This window comes from Dromaius novaehollandiae, chromosome 2 (assembly GCF_036370855.1).
Source record: "Dromaius novaehollandiae isolate bDroNov1 chromosome 2, bDroNov1.hap1, whole genome shotgun sequence".
NCBI lineage: Eukaryota > Metazoa > Chordata > Aves > Casuariiformes > Dromaiidae > Dromaius > Dromaius novaehollandiae.
This window is the reverse complement of record NC_088099.1, coordinates 21170110-21188082: the sequence shown is the minus strand read 5'-3', so window position 1 is coordinate 21188082 and position 17973 is coordinate 21170110. Positions and strand designations below refer to the sequence as shown.

The window sequence follows — 17973 nt, the reverse complement described above, 5'->3', positions numbered from 1 at the left end:
GCCAGTGCAGCTATGACTTGAGAACACGTACCTTTATTTGAAAAGCAAGTTTAACGATAAAGAAATAGCTCCATATTTGACACGTAATTAAATAGCTTTCCATTACAAAACTGCAGTGCTTAGAACAGCAAAGATGGGCAAGATCATGTTAGCTTTCTAGTGTTTCTTTAGGGATATCGTGACTGTCAATACCTGGTAAATGCAGATATTTAGTATTTATTACTAAAGATAGTGGGTGGCGTATATCTGTTGTACCACTGAAAACTTGAGTTGATCAGATACTAACCTGAAGCGTCTTTATTAGGCTTCCTCAGTTATGATAGAATAACGTAAACATTTTGGACACTGACCTAGCATAAAGTATGTGAGGTCCCAGACTAGGCTCTCAAATATTATGGAAATACAGGTAATTATGTCTGCTGCTTGTAAATACATATATGACCATAACAGTTTGTATCTTATTATTTAGTGTTTTTACAAATAAAAATATTGCAGACAGGCCACTTGACTAATAAATCATGGAGCCATGGAACGGCCTCCTCAAAATGCGCTTGAAGCACGCGAGGGTGTTAGCATTGTGGTTTCACATGACATTCACTGGAGCATCTTTTTCTGTTTTGTGTTATGAAAACTTGAAAATGTGTTGAAGTGTATTTTAACGTTTGAAAAGGTGGCATATAATTTTTGTGGAAAGCCCATTTTGCAAATTCATGAGGTGGTATAAAAGTCAATATAAGAGTAGGCCTTTTATTTTGTTCTGGTATCCTTTGGGCAGTCTTGTTAACTTTGTTAGTGTCAGTTATTTGTCAGTTTTTCAGTGATTAGAATTTTTTTCCCCTCAAGCAGTAAGGCATTTTATAATTTGAAATGCTTTATACTTTTTATTTATTTAAATAATTCCTTTTCTATATCGTAAATATATTTTCTCTTTTTAGAAAAAGAGCAAACGGGGATCTAATAGGTCATATGATCAAAGTTTAAGTGATTCTTCCTCTCACTCTCAGGATAAACATCATGAGAAGGAGAAAAAAGTAAGTGGATTTGTCCTTGCTAATTATGTGGCACATCTGCTTAATAGTAACACTTTTTGATAAACATTTACCTTAGTTCTTGCTGAAAAGCATGAAGGAAATCTTGTTTCTGAAGCACTGGAATAAATAATACAGGTGATAAACTAGAGATCCTAGTGTCCAATGAGAACACATCTTCAAATGCATTTGTACGTGTACCTTCTTTTACCTGTTTGTGTATTCTCAGTTTTGGGATATAGACAAACAGATCTATTGAGATAGCTGTTTTTCCATGCAGCTTCCTCAGTCTTAGTTTCCCATCAGAGAATTTTTAGTAAAGTCTTTGTGAGTAGATGGGGAAGAGAAAATGGGTGGACAATTTTGGTCTTGTGTCTGAGCTGTGCAGCACACTTTAAAAAAAAGTGACTGACTGGTGGTATTATGCTGCTTCAAGTCATAATACCTGTAAAATCTTCAGGGAATATTTGGAGGGTCATTCTTACAATGTATGTTCAATCAATATATCCAGTAGTGCTTCCTGATAGCTGTTCAGCTTTTCCTACTCTTGAAGTGTCTTGATGTGGATCTTCTAGACCTAGTTAGTATTGTTGTTTGCACCTGCAAGCCCTGACCTTTTGTCTGTGACTTGGAGAGGTTTGCTAGAAATAAGATATCAAAGTTTCTTCTAGCTTTTATGAACTGGAACATAGGAAGCCAAAAGAGCTCATTGTTTGTAACACCAAATGAAGCAATGCAGTTTGATAGAATTACCTATTGCTTGACGTTCAGAGGTTCTCATGGTACGTTACAGCACATTCACTTACCGATTTCAGTTTGATTTATATTGTATAATAATGAAGCTCTATTCTGGTTGAGACCACAGATTGGTGAAAAAAGTTGCAATTTCCTAAAGTTATTAATAACCTAACTCTTCCTAGCTACAGGTTGTTTGTTTGGGGTTTCTATCTTTCATATTCTATAATTAAGGAATGGTCTGTGCTCTGCAAGATACTAGTCTGCAGTCGGGAAACCATGTGTGGTATGGATGCTCATTCTTTTGTTAAAGTTGATTACCTTGTGCGTATGATGGCTCATTTGATATATTGTGCAGATGGTGTTCTGTTACAGCATGTCTTGTCTCTTTGTGATTTAGTTCTTGTGAAACCTTGGGAAAATACAGACTACTGCTATTTTGCTGTTGCAAATGGGGGAAATAATACCTTTGTTGAAAAGCTACTAAACTGGATTATAAAATACAAAACTGAGAGACAAATGATGGTAATCCTTCAAGAGGTCTGTTAGTCTTTGGTGTGTAGGATTTAAAGGAGTGGTCTAATTGTATTGCTTAGTGTAGGGAGAAAAGTGTTCTGATACTAGGCTGTGAATGATATTCAGTGGTCAGTATGGCAATTACATGCTGTTTGTTTGTACTAGACAACAAAAGTTATCAGTAAATCAGCAAAACAGTAAAACAGGAGTTTCAGTGTTTTTCTTCCACCGGCTTCTGTGGCGAATGTATGTGCTTGATTTTACAAGTAAGATGATGTTCAATTTCTTTTTCCTCCCAGATGAGCTCTTGGTGCTTGAAATTCTGTTCTGGCTCTGACATTGCCAATAAATAAAAATCCTGCCCTTAAAATTCGATCATTTTGTTGGTTTAACACCCTTCATGTAGCTGTGGTTGTAGCAGAGATAAAAACTTTTAATATCCACAAATCAGGGCCAGATTCTCCGCTAAGGTAACTATGTGTACCTCTGTTTGAAGTCCTAAGTAACTAAAGGATTCATTTTTATGTAAAATGATTTTTTCTTAATGTCTATTCCTATCATAACTTCAACATCATATGAAGGAATTTAGGTACAAAGCATTGATTAAAATATTGTGTGTTCATTTAGAAGAACTATAATCATAAATTAAATGCACCTTCAAATGCAAGATTTGAATGCTCTGAAAATAGAGAATAGTATTTTATTCTGTGAAGTTCAGACTTTGAGAAATTTTGGTAAAATTCAGTAGATTGACACTTAAAAGACTTTGTATTGACTTGAAAACATGGCTCAGCTGTTTATCTCCAGAGTGTAACACTATCAAATGCTTACTTTGATCAAGCTATTTGATTATAACCTAATATTCACAATTTGGAGAAATCGGAATTCTCTGTTACGTAATAAGAAAGTTGCAGGCTCATTTTAAGTTTAAAATGGAGTTCCTGGAGTAACTGGCTGAGCTGTTCTCCAAAAAGGACTTTTGATAATTCTGAAAGGTCTTCAGAATAACTTGCTTTTCAGGAAGGTATATATTTATTCTAAAAAAAAATTTCTTATGTAAGGTTGGCAATACTATTTCTGTGTTACATAACAGAAAACGTTCATCAATTTGTAAAATTGAAGCAGTAATTTTACACAGAAACCAAAATTGTTGTTTACACATTTCATTCTAGATATTTCATTAAAACTTTATATCTTGGTGTTAGGTTATCCATCAGAGAGATTTGGGGGCGCACTGTTCTAAATTTATTTATCAAGAATTTCATTCTTGTTGCAATTAACAATCAGTAATGAGCTGCATACATTAAGCCCTCTATGTTTGTATTATGTTTGATATTTGAAATGAACTGTAAGGTTCTGTGTACAGAGAAGCTTTGAGAATTGGAAGTTGTCTCACTAGATGATAAATACTTTGCCCCCTTTTAAGCTAACAATTTCTTAATAGTCTAGTCAAGTACAGAAGATGGCATTTGAACTGCTAAAAGAATATTAATGTTTCAAAAGAAGTGAGAACAGCTAGTGTCCTGAAGAAAGGATTGTTGAAACTGCCTCCAAAATACAATCTTTTGGGGAGAGCAAGAAGCAGATTTAAATCTGAATGGAACCACAGAAAAAGAAGAATGGGTTATGTTATTAAAACAAGTATTCTCATATTTTCTGCTTTGAATGTAACCTGAGGATGAATCATAGAGTAATTCAGGTGAGAAGGGACCTCAGGAGGTCTCTAGTTCGTTGTCCTCCTCAAAGGCAAGTCTGCTATGAGATCAGAGCAGGTGAATCAGGGCTTTAGCCAAACTGGTCTTGGAAACCTGCAAGGATGGAGACTGCATGACTTCTCTGGGCAACCTGTTCCTTTGATTGGTTGAGCTCATGGTGAAAATGTTTCTTCTTATATCCAGTTGAACCTGTCTTCTTTCAATTTGTATCCACTGTAAACATAGTAGAATAGGGATTCTGGATACTTGGCTTAGGTACATCAGGTCAGCTATTCAGTTTGTCATATGGATAGAAAGAGGCTGTCTTTTTGGGGGCTGATTTCAGAAGGTGACCAAGTGGCATTCATTTCACTTATTTATTTACTCATGGTTTTCATTTCTCTGACTTGAGTCTTTAGTAAACCTTTGTAATTAGGTACCTCTCTGTGATTCCTGTTTTGGATTTCAGCAATAGTTTTGTTTGCTTTTACTTAAGCTAAGTTGTAATTAAAAATCAAGGTATTTTTGACGTGGTTTGGTGAACTTATAACTGAGGTTTCAGTCCATTACAAAGCCCAGCACCAATGCTCACTTAAATACAAGAAGAAACACTGTTGTTTAGCTGTATACGAAGTAAGGTTGTCTTGAGAGCTGGTAGCAGAGATGCAAGAGAAGAGGTGTCTTCTAATGGTTGGAATTAGCTAGCAAGATATATTTGGATTGTAAAGGGTAGTGTGAAGCACTCTTCAACTCCTGAAGGAATTTGTAGCATCCAGTAAACCTTAATGCTGGACCATTTTGTTTTAAAGAAAAGCTGTCGGAAAGTAGGAACTTTTATTATTATTTTTTTTTAATCTTGCTTCTAATAGACTCTATTTTAGTACTTTCAAACTACTACTGTAGCCTGCGGAGGCAAATAATAACTAATGCGTTTTTACACACTTAACAATACTTCCTGTAAACTGGCAAGTTGCAATACTCTTTTTAGAGTGACGTATTTTGTGACTAAGGCTCCATAAACCTGTAACTAATATAATTGGAAAAGGCTTGTTTTTCAGTGTAATTATTTTGGAAAATATGATGGGATCCAATGAAAATAACTCCATCACTTCTGCCTATGTTCATCAATATAAAATGTGTTGTGTAACTTGCATGATCCTAAACTGTAAAGTGTCACCAGTTTAAAATTAAATTAAAACTAATCTTTCTATCTGCAACCTGTGTGATTTTTTTAAATAGAAATTGAGAAAATGATTTTTGTTACTCTTATGTAGTTGAGTCAATGTAAAAATGAGAAATGACAATACTATATAGACAAAGCTAGGAATTATAAGGAGACTGGAGATGCAGTAAAAATTCTCAGAAATAGTGAATATTCTGTGGAATTAGGAGATTCAAATCATAAAATACTATCACATAATATCCCAGTAAGGTGTGAAACTCGCTGTTGTAATTGCTGGGCTCCTGAACTTAAAAATGAGATTGGATATTCATCTAACTATCCCATTTTGACATAATAATAGGTGGAAAGTGTTCTCTTTTGAGGTTTAAGTGAGATTTTAGATTAAATACAAGATTTAATGTATTGATGTGCGCAGGTAGCCTCAGAGCTGTCAACTGTGGGATTCCTTCTGTCTTGCTGTCAGGCATGAAGTTGGATTTAGATCAGCTTGGACTCTGATCACCTGTGACTTCCTATGTGCAGTCCTAAATCATTAAATTCCTTTTGCTAAGTTGAACTCACCTGAATATCAAGAATTTTGAGAGGAGGGAACATAAATGCAGAGGGACTTTGTAGAAGTGTATCAGTTTAAAGATTATCACTATCTGTTCTCGGTTGTGTTTTATTGCCTGTTTTCAGACTGTAGCCAGTTTAGAGAAAAACTCCACTGTTACTGTGCTGTCCTCTGTGAGCTTCTAGGCTCCATGTTGTTAGCATCTAAGAGGGGCTTGTTCACTGACTGATAGAGCAAGAGAAATTCGCGTTACTGTGTGAATGATGTTTCCTGACACTTTTAGAGGACTACAATTAAAGAAATTTTTGATTAAGGTGAAAATACCTTTCATCTATGTTAAAATAGTTGCCCTGGAGTTGATAGAAGAAATGGAGATACTGCACAGAGCCAATTTCAGAAAGTTGTCAGTACTTGAAATTTCTTTGTACTGTTACTTTCTTCCACTTGTAGCATATTAATAATGAAGAAATAGGCACTCCTCAGTAATCTTGAGGAAAGGTGGTTATTTAGGGTGATTTTTCTCTATTTACTTATCTGTAAATCCATTTGGAATCTATATTGTTGTCATATTACAGTAAATTTGTGAAGTTCTCTTTCCTTATAGATACAGAGTTTTAGGGAGGGTGTTTTCTTCCTCTTCCAGTAAGAATACTCTAATTGATACTTTATTTTTCCTCTTCGTTCTTTGGAGACTTGGATAATCTGATCTTTAGGGATCTTGGAAGCTTTCCCTTCCTGTCAGGTAGGAGCAGTATGGGTTGAAGACTGGAAATATTTTTATCGTTAAAACATGCAAAGCTATTCATTTGCCTAGAAAGTAGTAATCTGCAATAAGAAGGTGGTCTGAAAATGTTGATATGGGTGGCTGTCACTTTTATAAACAAACACTGAGTTGAAAGTATGTGTTTCCCTCATATGTATTTAGTCTATTCAGTGCGCTGTGCTTACAAAATCAATAGCAAATATGTAAGGATATAATTAAAAAACTTGGATGTGGCTTTATTTTAATGATGCAACTTGAAGCTCTAGAATACTAGCTTAGTTGCATTCCTGGTGTTACTGCACTAAGACTTGTTAGTTGCTATGGGAGAGATGTGTTACTTTGAAATTATTGCAGAAGAGACTGTGCTGTTGGGTTGGTAAGTAGCGTTGTTAGTATGTTGCCTGACATTCAATTATAATATCCCTTTTTTCAGGGTCTAAGTGTTTGCCTCAAGCTTTTGGGGGAAAAACTTCTGCCACCACAAGGCTATGGGAGAACATCCTGTTTTGCTAATGTTCCTGGTAACCGTATCTTTGGAAAGAACTATGCCAGGAATGTTAAACTTGGCTGCGGTTGACTTCTGTGTAAAGGAGATGTTTCTTGCCGTTACTGTGAAAATTACACAAGCTGACTAGCAGTGTATGTTTATAACCTCTGAAAAATGAGAGTTTGCTATATAATAAAGGCTTGTTACATTTTAGCTACCCCACCTTCTGTTTGTACTGGCTTTGGTCTGGGCTGAACAGTAAAACTGTTGCCATGCCATGTGTGAGATAGCATTTGGCCCAGATCTGAGCTCAGAGCATGCTGCTTACGTGTTAGAGACGTCGTATGCTTTTAGGTGGGCTTGGCAGTACTGGTCCAGGCCTCACAAATGAAGTATTTTGAGTACAAAGAATCAGGAGTGACTCCTCTGCTGGGAAATAAGGAGGAACGTGCTTGTGATTGAAGACTGCAAGTGTATGAGGAGTGGTGACTAGAGAGGTCATGGTGGCACAGAGCCCCAGGGCACTCTCACAGGCGTTGGAGGGTGTCAGTCTAAGGAGAGTGTAGAATCCCGGTCTCCAGGAGCCTGGACAAATGTTTTAAACACTGAGCGCTGGCTAAAGGAAGTTCATTATTGTTGTTGTCTTGCTGCTTGTTGTGTTTTTAAAGAAAGGTGGTGCATCCTATTTTGAGGAGGAGAAACTTAAACATCTAAGAAGAGCTCTAGGCTGTGCGTGACATCCCGCACCTCTGCTGTCCTGCAGTAGCTCAGAGTTTGGTTGTTAGGCCCTAGGAAGGGCTATAATTTGAAGTGTATCTCTGCTCTTTGAAAGGTTCTGCTGACTAGCTGTGTGCTTGTGAACTGCATTTGGCAGTGTCCAGACTTCCCTCATGTTTTGTGAGGGAACCTACATGTGTATGTCATGGCTAATTTGGGACACAGGCACTCAATACTTAGGGACTTTAGTGCTCTATATGGCCTGTTACAAATCAGTTCCTAAATACTAAGATCAGGTGTTTATTATGTATTCCTAATCTTCTGAATAACCAACTGTGGAAAAAATAGAAATGAGCTGCCAAACATCGTGTAAGATTCTGTGGTAAAAATAGGAGTACACTGCAGTTCTCCAAGTTGCCATTCAGCTGCATAAGCAATGGTTTCCTCTTTTCTCAACAGAAATCTGGTTTAGTCCTGAAAGGTCAGTTTATGATACTGTATGAAGCGGAGTGTTGCAACGGCAATTTTAATTGTCATTCCTCTGTTGATTGCTTGACTTTCTAACCTTGATAATGTTATTTGAACATAGGTTTTGTCTGTAATGTTTTAGGGGAAAGAACTTCAGACCTATCTCAGTAATGCAGAATCCTACTGCAATTTTATTGATTCATTTATGTGGTTTTGTTAATCGGTTTAATCATTTGACTGTTTAATGCTCTTAACCATTTTTTTGAGTAATGCTTTTTTAAGTACAGACCAAAATTGAAAGAATGCTAAAGATAACTAGAAGAAAAGTGTTTCACAACCACTTTGAAATTATTTCACTTTTAATATTGAAGTAATGCTAGACAAATATTTGGATGAGAATTTTGTGGCATGGATGGTAATGGTAATGCTTCTGTATGTTGAGTTCTCTCAAATTCTGTTAGAGGGAAAGAAGAACGCCTAATACCTCTTAAAAACTGGTTCGTAAGTATGTGGGATGTGTAGCTCAGTGTATAGATGGTCTTTAAAATTTTTCTGTGAGCCACAGAACCTGGTTCCCGTTTCTTAAGATTAAGTTTGTGTGGAATCCCTAGTTTTTAAAAAGGGCTGATTTCAGGCTGTAGTCTTTTTCTGTTGGTGCAAGGACTAATAGTTTTTCTGTTGGTGCAAGGACTAATAGTTTTTCTGTTCTTGACTACCTGTTTTTCACTAACTTTGTAGGAACTTTGAGTTATTTTTACATTTTTATTCTTGCCAAATTGTATTGAAATTCTAAAGTTATTCAGGAGGGCTGACAGAGGGTGTAACTGCCTAGACACAGTCTCTTTAGAAGATGGACATTTCTGGATATATTCAGTAATATGTATCTTGAAAACTTTAAGAGTTAAGAGGAAAGGTGGTATCTAGTTGGTAGATTTGTTTCCTCCTGAAGTCCTGTGTTCACTTGTGCCAACTAGTGAACTTGTATTCAACTGTGTCAGTTGGAAATCGAGTGCATCTCCTGGAACTGACACCAGCTGGTACAGGTGGTATGGCAAAATGATCTCTTATGGAGAGAGAAAAAACTATAGGAGAAACCATATAAGCAGATAAGCTTGTTTTTATTTTAGCTTCCATTTATTTTAATAAGAGGAAAAGTAGGAACTTATGTTTTAATTCTCATGTGTATATCCTTTGGCTACTTGGTGTTTTCTAAGCTTACAGTAACATTTCATGAGAAAAAGAGTAATGCTTTTAATGTATCTTAGTACAACAAGCACATGCTGATAATGGTATTGTTTGGCATCTGGGATTAGTAAATTATTGTTACATTACAATGACAAATTTACCACCTTAGATATACCTAAGAATTACTCTCTGTAAGATGGAGTATTTTTCAAGACTGCATTGGCTGCAACTGTCACTTTTCCCTCAAAGTCTACATTTTAGTCTTCTGCTTTTCAGTATAAAAGAAAACAGCAACAAACTCCTGAAAACAAAGCTCTGCAGAACATGGCCAGGAAATAAGTGATTAGTAGTAGTGTAGTCTCTGCAGACTGCAAAACTATGAATTGCAATGAAGCTTTGGACGGCATTTTGTTGTCAAATCTTTAGTCTTTTACTAGCAGTTAAAATTCTGACTCTTATCACTGTGTCAAAGGTGTTTTTTTTGTTGTTTTTTGTTTTTTTTTTGTTTTTGGAGTCTGTCAAGTAGCTGTATCAAGGATTGGTGCTTAAGAACAGATGTCAGTTGTAGAACTGAATGTGTATGTATTCGAATGGTGTTGGCAGTGCTGTTCCACCTCTCCCTGTAAGCCCTCCCCTGCCTATGTCCTGTCACTACTGTAACTGCAACAGTACTGCTGCTGCATTTAATTTTCCTGCTGCGGTTTATGCATTGTAAAATACTAGACAGGTGAATGTCTGAGCTAGGGCTATTGCCAGGATGTGATAAATTAGGATTTGAATGTGAAAGTTCTGGACCACAAGCGTCTTTCATTCTGGAGTTGTTATGGCTGTATTACTAACAGCTTTAGTCACAAATAAGAGGCCAAGCAGGTTTTGTATTGGGGATCTGCTAAAGATGTTAGTTGTGACGGTGACAGCTATAGATTTACAAGCCTCAGTGATGGCAAAATAGTTCAGAAAATCCATAAATGACAGAAGCACCGGGATGAATACTCCATGATAACAGAACATGCTGATACATTGGAATTATTTGAGGGAGTCAACAAAAGAGTAACTGAAAAATAATGACTTAGACAGTCAAATAGTTTTTCTTACAAGAATCATTAAGGAAACCATATTTGAAAGTGTTGTGTTACAGTTTGAAAACTCTAAGTGGTGGCGGTTATGTTTTTATAACAGAAAGTGGTAAAAATGGAATGCTCTAAGGTCAGCCCAGGCAGCTTTGTTTGAAGGGCTGGACAGTAGTGCTTGCTGGTGGTGTCCAGGTATTTTGATTCTTCCAAATTAGAAGTTAGTGTCGTGTTCCCTGGGCAGGTGAGCTCCTGCTCCTCCCTTCTGCATTTGCCTCTTCTTGCCCCTGTTATTGGCTGTCTCTGGTGCTTATTCACTGAACTAGCTTAACTCTCCAAAGCAGAAGAAAACTATCCACTTTGATTTTTGTTGTTGCTTATTTAACAGTTTGAATTATAACTCAGAAGGTCTGACGAGCTAAGCAATGTGGGAAAGGCTGAGAAAGGGGTGAAAACTTTTTTTTTTTTTTTTTTTTTTTTTTTTTTTTTGGATGAACTGTTAAACGCCTAACTTCATTTCATGAAACTCTGTTCTGAAGTACTGTGGAAACCTCTTTGAGGAAAGCTGTACCTGTGTGATTAATTGCAAATAAGCGTAAATATACATACATTGAACAATTTAAACGATACTTATACATGGAAATGTTATGAATTAATACTAGCGCACCAGGAAAGCTGAACTCATCCATTCCATCTGTATCGGAGAGTTATCATTCACTTGCATTGTTCAGTCTTTCCAGGTATTGAGGTCCAGAACACGTGGAAAGATGTATGTGATAACATATTTATTCTGTTGGTAACAAATTAGAGCTAAGATAAAATTAGACAATTATTCTTAATATGATAGGTTAGATGCTATTTTCATTCAGTAGTTTGATAGATGTTTCATCTGAAAGTATGTTAAACAAAATGAGCGAGCGAATGCTGATCTTTAGAGTGATCGTGACCCTCCAAGATGTAAATCAGCTAGAAGAATAGAACAGTTGGAACCAAGCTGTACTGTTTAATAATTTTGTAGATTTGGTCTTTGTGGAAGAAATTGAAGCAATTGGAATGTGCTTTTTCTTTTCCTTTTTCCAAAGACAATAATGTACAGAAGGTGGTATAGTATTCCAAAAATCTTGTACCATATTTGTTTTCTTATCTTGCAGCTGTAATTACTGGAATTAAGAAGGTGTTACATAACTTAGTAGGTAAGAAACAAAAGCCAAAAAATGAGCTCCCCAATGATAGATAAAGCTTTCTGATTAATCATGACATGTGAACCTCTGATTATTTTGTAGTTCATATTTAGCGACTTCATAAATCTGGGCCCTTGAACATCTTGGATCGATAATATTATAGCTACTTATTCAATGCTGCATGGTTAACAGGCCTTATTTTTTTTGATGGTTAGAAAGGTTTGAGGAGCTGCCTGAATCTGGCCCAGTGAGCTACCCTATTTGTGAACTAAGATTGAGGTTTGTTTTGTCAGTTTTGTAGTCTGCACTGTGTTTATTCACGTCTCCTTCCTTAGAGTGCTGCATCTGCTAACTGCTGCTTTTGCAGAATGTAGGATTGCATTTGTCAGGGTCACAGTTATCTTTAAAATGTATGTTTGGAATATCTGAACTGATGAGTCTTTAGATATTCAAGTCTGAGTATATAAGTGAGGTGCTGTTGAAATGCTTTTGTTTGTATCTGTGGCTAATTAGAGAAGGAGCTTTTTAAAAAGGTGAAGCATGCTGCGATTTGTCCAGGCAGGGCCAACTGTTTGTTGCTTCTTTTCCTGGTAAAGAGAAAGATTGTTACTTTGTGTATCCTTTCAGACTGACTTGATCAAAGGTTTTCATATTTGTTAAATATTATGAGAATTTATGTCCATCTGTTACTCCTTTTCTGGATTCAAAAGTGGACAATATTTTCAGAACTCTAATATTACGCCTTCTGTGCATCTTTGTGGTGAGAAGAGGAGTCACTTTGTGGGAGCTCAGTCTCTTCCTCTCAGCAGGTTGTTGCTGAAACTTTTATTCTGATCGGTATAAAACCTGAGCATTCCTTTCAAAGGATCTCCTGCAGCGAAAATTTCTCCACTTCTTTGATGTTTTTTGCATCTGGAGTTAATTCACATTGAGACATGTATATCTTCTGAAACTTACTTAAGAAGAAGAAAAAAAAAAAGCCAGGGGAAGGAGGGGTTATTTGTCAGAGGAGGTGGAACCTAGGAGGAGGAAGGAATATAGAATTAAGGACAGCAGACTTCCCACGGACGAGATCTTCCTATGTAAAAGGCCTTTGGGTGGGATACCCCTCCAGTGCCCCTGAGTGACATCTGACAGTGCCATCTGTGAACACCCTGGGAAGCTGTTCTAGCAAATTTGTGAGGATGGTATGGGGGTCTTTTTTTTTTCCTCCTTTCTTTCTTTTCCTGCCTCCATATCTGGGAGAGGAATTTGTTGTGGTTGCTAATGCTTCACCTTGTAGGACTTCAAGCACATTGTTTCCAGGTCCTTCCAGAGTAGTTCATGCTCTCCCTCTTGCTTTTGCCCTTGCCCCTTGTATTCCCCTTCATTTCCTTTTTCTCAAAAGATGGCACATCTTTTTGAGTTGAAACTAGTATTGAAAGTGATTTCCGTACATTACAGGATATAATTTGAAGTTCTCCTGACTGTTCCTTTGATCAGAATTCTTCATTTCTTTACCTTTCAGACAAAAATAACATTAGAGGTAAAAGAACACTAGAAAACCCACAGCAGAAATTGTAAAACAAGTTCTGTAGAACGTCATTTAAATGTTTCCTACTGTTTACTAATGTTGCTATGAAGTTTCACCTTAAAGCATGCCAAAATCACTGGCTCTTGATTCCAAAACTGTAAATAAAAAAATTCTTTAGGGTGATTTGAATTTATGTAATAAAAATGCTGAAAATTATGGAAACTAAGATAGTGGCCTGGTTTCAGTTTCATAACTTCTTTCTTGAGGCTTCAAGAAAGATATTGTTTGGGGTTCAATGAAATCATTACTCAAGTTTCTTTAAGCACAGACACTGACAGTATAGTAAGCTGGACATCTAATACCGAAAGGCTTTTGAATCAAGTGTCTGTATGTGCTTGCAACAGATTTGATGAGTAACACAGGAGTCTCGGCGTAGATGCTTCTGTTTTCTCCTGATACCTGTTTGTTTTCTGGCCGCACAAGGCAGCACTTTGGGGAATGTTGCATTTCAGAAATTATCCAAAAGGCTGTGCAGTACATTTGCAGTCCCAAGAAAAAAGGACACAGACACCCCACCCCACCCCATCCTGCCCTTGTCAGGTTTTAAGCAGTCAGAATCCTGCCTCCTTATTATGAGATATGCATGTTTCCTTATAAAAGAGCAAGCGCCACCCAGACAGCACACTGAAAAAAAACCCTTCACTTCTGCATGTGAAAAAAGAAACCAGAAAATTTCATCAGCCTTTTGAAGATTTGTCTCTCGGACCTTCCTTGAGTTTTAAAAAGTGTACAACAAGCAAAAGGACTTTCTATACTGTATTCTAGGAAGTATGTTTTTGCATGATATTTTGGTGAAAATAGCTTTGGTACTTTATTTTCTTGGCTAAACCGTATTTGCTTCTTGGCTAAACTAGGTTATAAGTTGAGTTAAGTGGGTTTGGATTTAGCTAGAGACGAGGAGATTTTTAAGTCAGTAGGCTGGTATTTATGGCTTATAAAGACAGGGAAAAACCAGTTTTGTTTTCAGCTTGGTGTGTAGACTGTCAAGTAGCTGATTCCACTTTATGAGAGGATTTGAGACCCTGTTGTCTTAGACCACTTCCATGAAACACATTTCTCATATTCCTTCGATTGTGACTAAAATAGAAAACTGATACTTGGTGATGACTGAATAGTGTATACAAATATGTCTTCTTCTAGTACTTAGTAAGAGTGGTAGTGCAGTCACTGTTGAACAAATTATGTTCTCTTTCTAGGTCCTGAATTATCATTTAATATTTATGGGAAGATCAGCATGGCTCCTTTTCAATATTAAAAACAGTTGCTGAGTTTTAGTATGGCTATTCAAACGTATACCTTCTAAATGTCTTCCTTATCTTTTCAAGCTCCTCAAATATTTTATTGACTTGAAGGGACTTTTGAGAAACCTGTCATGTGTTAAATGCATATGTATGCGCTTTTTTTTTTTGGTAGCTTTCTGAACAAACAGCCATAGGATTTTACTCTTCTGTTGGATCTTGTATGAATACATAAAAAAAAATCCACAAATGTGTGGTAATTAAAGAAGTAAAATACTTCAGTCCAAATTTCCTACAAGTAACCTTCCATCATACCTTCAATTTCTCTTTATCTTCTCATGTGGACTGTATAAATAAAGTGTAATGTTAAGGGAAAAGTGGTCCTCTAGAATCACTGTTGATTAAGTTGGTAAAACTATTGAACTCCTGTTGTATTTTTAATTTTGTGTCAGACTCAATATTTTTTGTATTTGTCTGCTGAATTATTTAAACAAATACAATTTGAGTCTGTAATCCCCTAAGAAGTGAATTCTACCAGTATGGAAAGCTTCTATTATATTGCAAAGGTTCTGGATTAAGAAATGATTTTCTTTGTTTGCACAATTTTCATACTTCATGCTGCGGAAAAAATTGAAACTTTTTTTCTAGACTCCTTTGGAAAGGAGACTTTTGTTTTTTCCCAGCTTTGGTATTTTGTGCAATTTAACTTGGAAAATTGATTAACTTATTTAGTACATAAATTGTGTACACCTTTCTGGGAATGAAATCTAAATCATGTTATATATTTTTATGCCTGGAGATGCCAGTAGTGGAACCAAACCTAAATTTCTAAATGGTTAATAATTTGTCTTACATTAACTTACAGTAATATTCAAACAAAATACTGTGCAGTAGATTTGGTGTGCAAATACAAGAAGACCTGTAAAACAGAAGTCACATCTCTTTTCTTAATCCGGTTTCTTGCATTGATTGATTATTGGCAAGATAGATGACATTAACAATAGTGGATTCACAGATCCCAATTATAATTGAAGAATTTTGAAAACAAGTATAAATACTTGATTTACTGTTATTATAATGTCTTGTGCTATTTTAATGGAAATACTGTTAATATTTTGAAATATTTTTAAAACCTGTCTTAAATTTTGTTAACATATGACATGTTACTTAAAATGAGCTATGTTAAAGATGAAGCTGAACTTGTATTATATTCTCTTCTATAACTTCTAGAAATATAAAGAGAAAGATAAACACAAGCAAAAATATAAGAAGCAGTCAGAGTCCTCACCATCCTTGGTTCCATCTCTTACTGTAACTACAGAGAAAGTAAGTTTATGTATTTTTTTTTTCTCTCATCTGCTTCATTTACTTAATGTTGAAATTTCATAATGTAATTATTACAGTGTATATGCAGGAGCTTTAAAAATGGAATAGACTTTATAATTTATCATGTATATTTGGTATATTTTCCTAACATGCAAAATCCAAAAATTCTTTGAGGTTATAGGATGAAAAAAAGCCTGAGATTTTCATAATTGGTTAGTTAATGCCACAGATCAGGTGCCACTGATAATTCAGTAAGTTTATTTCTTTGACCTATGTTTAACTGTTTGAGAAGTCTTAAAAAAAAGTCTTTCCTTTGAAATTTACTTGTGTGTGCTGGGCTGTCACTGAGTCAGTAAGTATTTAAGCTGGTAATACTCAAATTGCGGCGTATGCTTAATACACATTTAATACCAAATTGCCTTTATAGCAGTTTGCTCTATCTTCCCCTTCCTCTTAACATGCTGGCTAATATCTAACTCAAGGGACAATGTCGAGGGCTAAGTAGTAAGGACGTTTGAGACGGTACTCTTCAAGAATCGCCTTTGCTATTCCTCCAAAATGTCACTCAAATGTTGCTGTTACAGAATGGACAATGGTAATGAGAAATCTGGTTTCTGACCTTGGAGTTTGTAAACATTTGTCCCATTCACTTGGGAATGTTTGACATCTGACTTGGAGAATCATGGTTTGATTTAATTAGCTGTTGGTATCTGCTGCACTTTTTTTTTTTTTTTTTCTTCAGTAGATATCGACAGCTAATTAAATGCATGTGTAATTTGGCTGCTGAGATGCTTTACGGTATTCAAATGTCTTTTTGCATGTGGTACACCAAGGCCTAGTCAGGACAGGATAAAACAGTTGAAATATCAGTTTTCTAGTGCCTGTAAGTATTGCCTCAAATACTGGTATCAACTTTAGGAATCATAACCAAGAAAAAAAGTATTTTCAGTATGTTTTGTTGTCAATAGTAAGAGTGTAAAACCTGGGGATATGTACCTGTTCAATATGCCATTATTTATGCCTTACGTTTGTGATAACTTTTCCTGTTTCTTGCCTTGCGTTTTTTTTGGACATGCTGTCATATATACAGTTTGTGTCAGATACACAATGTATGTCACTATACAATTTTTGTTAGGTTTTGTGCTACGCGTGATCTTATCTTTCTTGAATATATATCTTTCTATTTACCTTTTTTAGATACCTATTTTATTTACCTATTTTATTTTACCTTTTTATTTTGATCATCTAACCATTTTGATAGTATTACAGGTAAATGCCTTTGCAGTATGTTTCTGTAAAAGCTTAAAAAAAATATATATATATACACACACCAGTCATTTTCAAGTCTTACCTATTAGAATATTCATTTAGTGTTGAGGACACAGTTTGATTGTGGTTTTTTTGCTAACCTCTTACCTAATTGCCTTACCCTCCTCATACTTTTCCTAATTGCAAGGTTTAGGACTGAGTGGTGTCATTTTTAGCCGAACTGTAACTGAATATTTAATCCATGTAAACAATGAAAATGTTACTGAATTGTCAGTTACAATGCAGTCATTGGGATTAACTGTGCTTTGCATGTATTACAAGTCAAATATTTTTGTATTTAAATCTATAAATATTTTAATAAAGTATTTTAAATAAATAAAAGTACTTTATATAAAATAACTATATATAAAATAACTAATACTTCAAAAGAGACTGCAAAAAAGTATTTTTAAATATTTTATATTCTTTTGAATACCAAAACTGGCCTTATAGCCTTAAAAATAATTAAATAGATAACATTGCCAAGAAAATGTTGCAACTCCTATAGTTAATAACAAGACGGAGCAAATACAGTAAGAAGAAAAACTGCCTGTAATTCTAGAATCTAGATTATAAGTGAATTAAATACTGAACTAAAACTGAGGTAATCAGTATGGAACTAAAATATTAATACTTTTTCTGTTAGTTTGCTTTTTTACCTTTTTCACTGGGAACTACTCTTACCTAAGCCAGGTATTCCCCTTTTCTGCCGCCTGTGTATAATGCTTCAGACCATCAGGAAGATTGGTCTCCAGTTTTTTTTTAATTGAAGTTATTAAATGTGATTGTATTTAAAAAAAAAAAAAAAAAGTAGCTGAAGAATATTTGGATTTTTTTTTTTTTGCAGCTATTTCCTTCTGTTGTCTTCTCTCCTTGCTTTTAATTTTTCTCCAAAGTCCTTTGACACAATTTATTTAAATGCACTTGCTTTTCTAGATTTAAAATCCA

At 35.5% G+C, this 17973-nt stretch overlaps 1 protein-coding gene across 7 annotated transcripts in view; it reads left to right on the top strand.

Moving 5' to 3' along the window:
• MLLT10 (MLLT10 histone lysine methyltransferase DOT1L cofactor) overlaps positions 1–17973 on the top strand; it is a 144661-nt gene that overhangs the window by 56725 nt on the left and 69963 nt on the right. For 6 of the 7 annotated variants that reach the window (XM_026098559.2, XM_064505947.1, XM_064505950.1 and 3 more), the window contains 2 exons: positions 936–1031; positions 15622–15717. In XM_026098559.2, the coding sequence (XP_025954344.2) occupies positions 936–1031; positions 15622–15717 (192 nt within the window). The remainder of the gene's footprint in view (positions 1–935; positions 1032–15621; positions 15718–17973) is intronic. The other variant, XM_064505949.1, reaches the window with a different exon arrangement.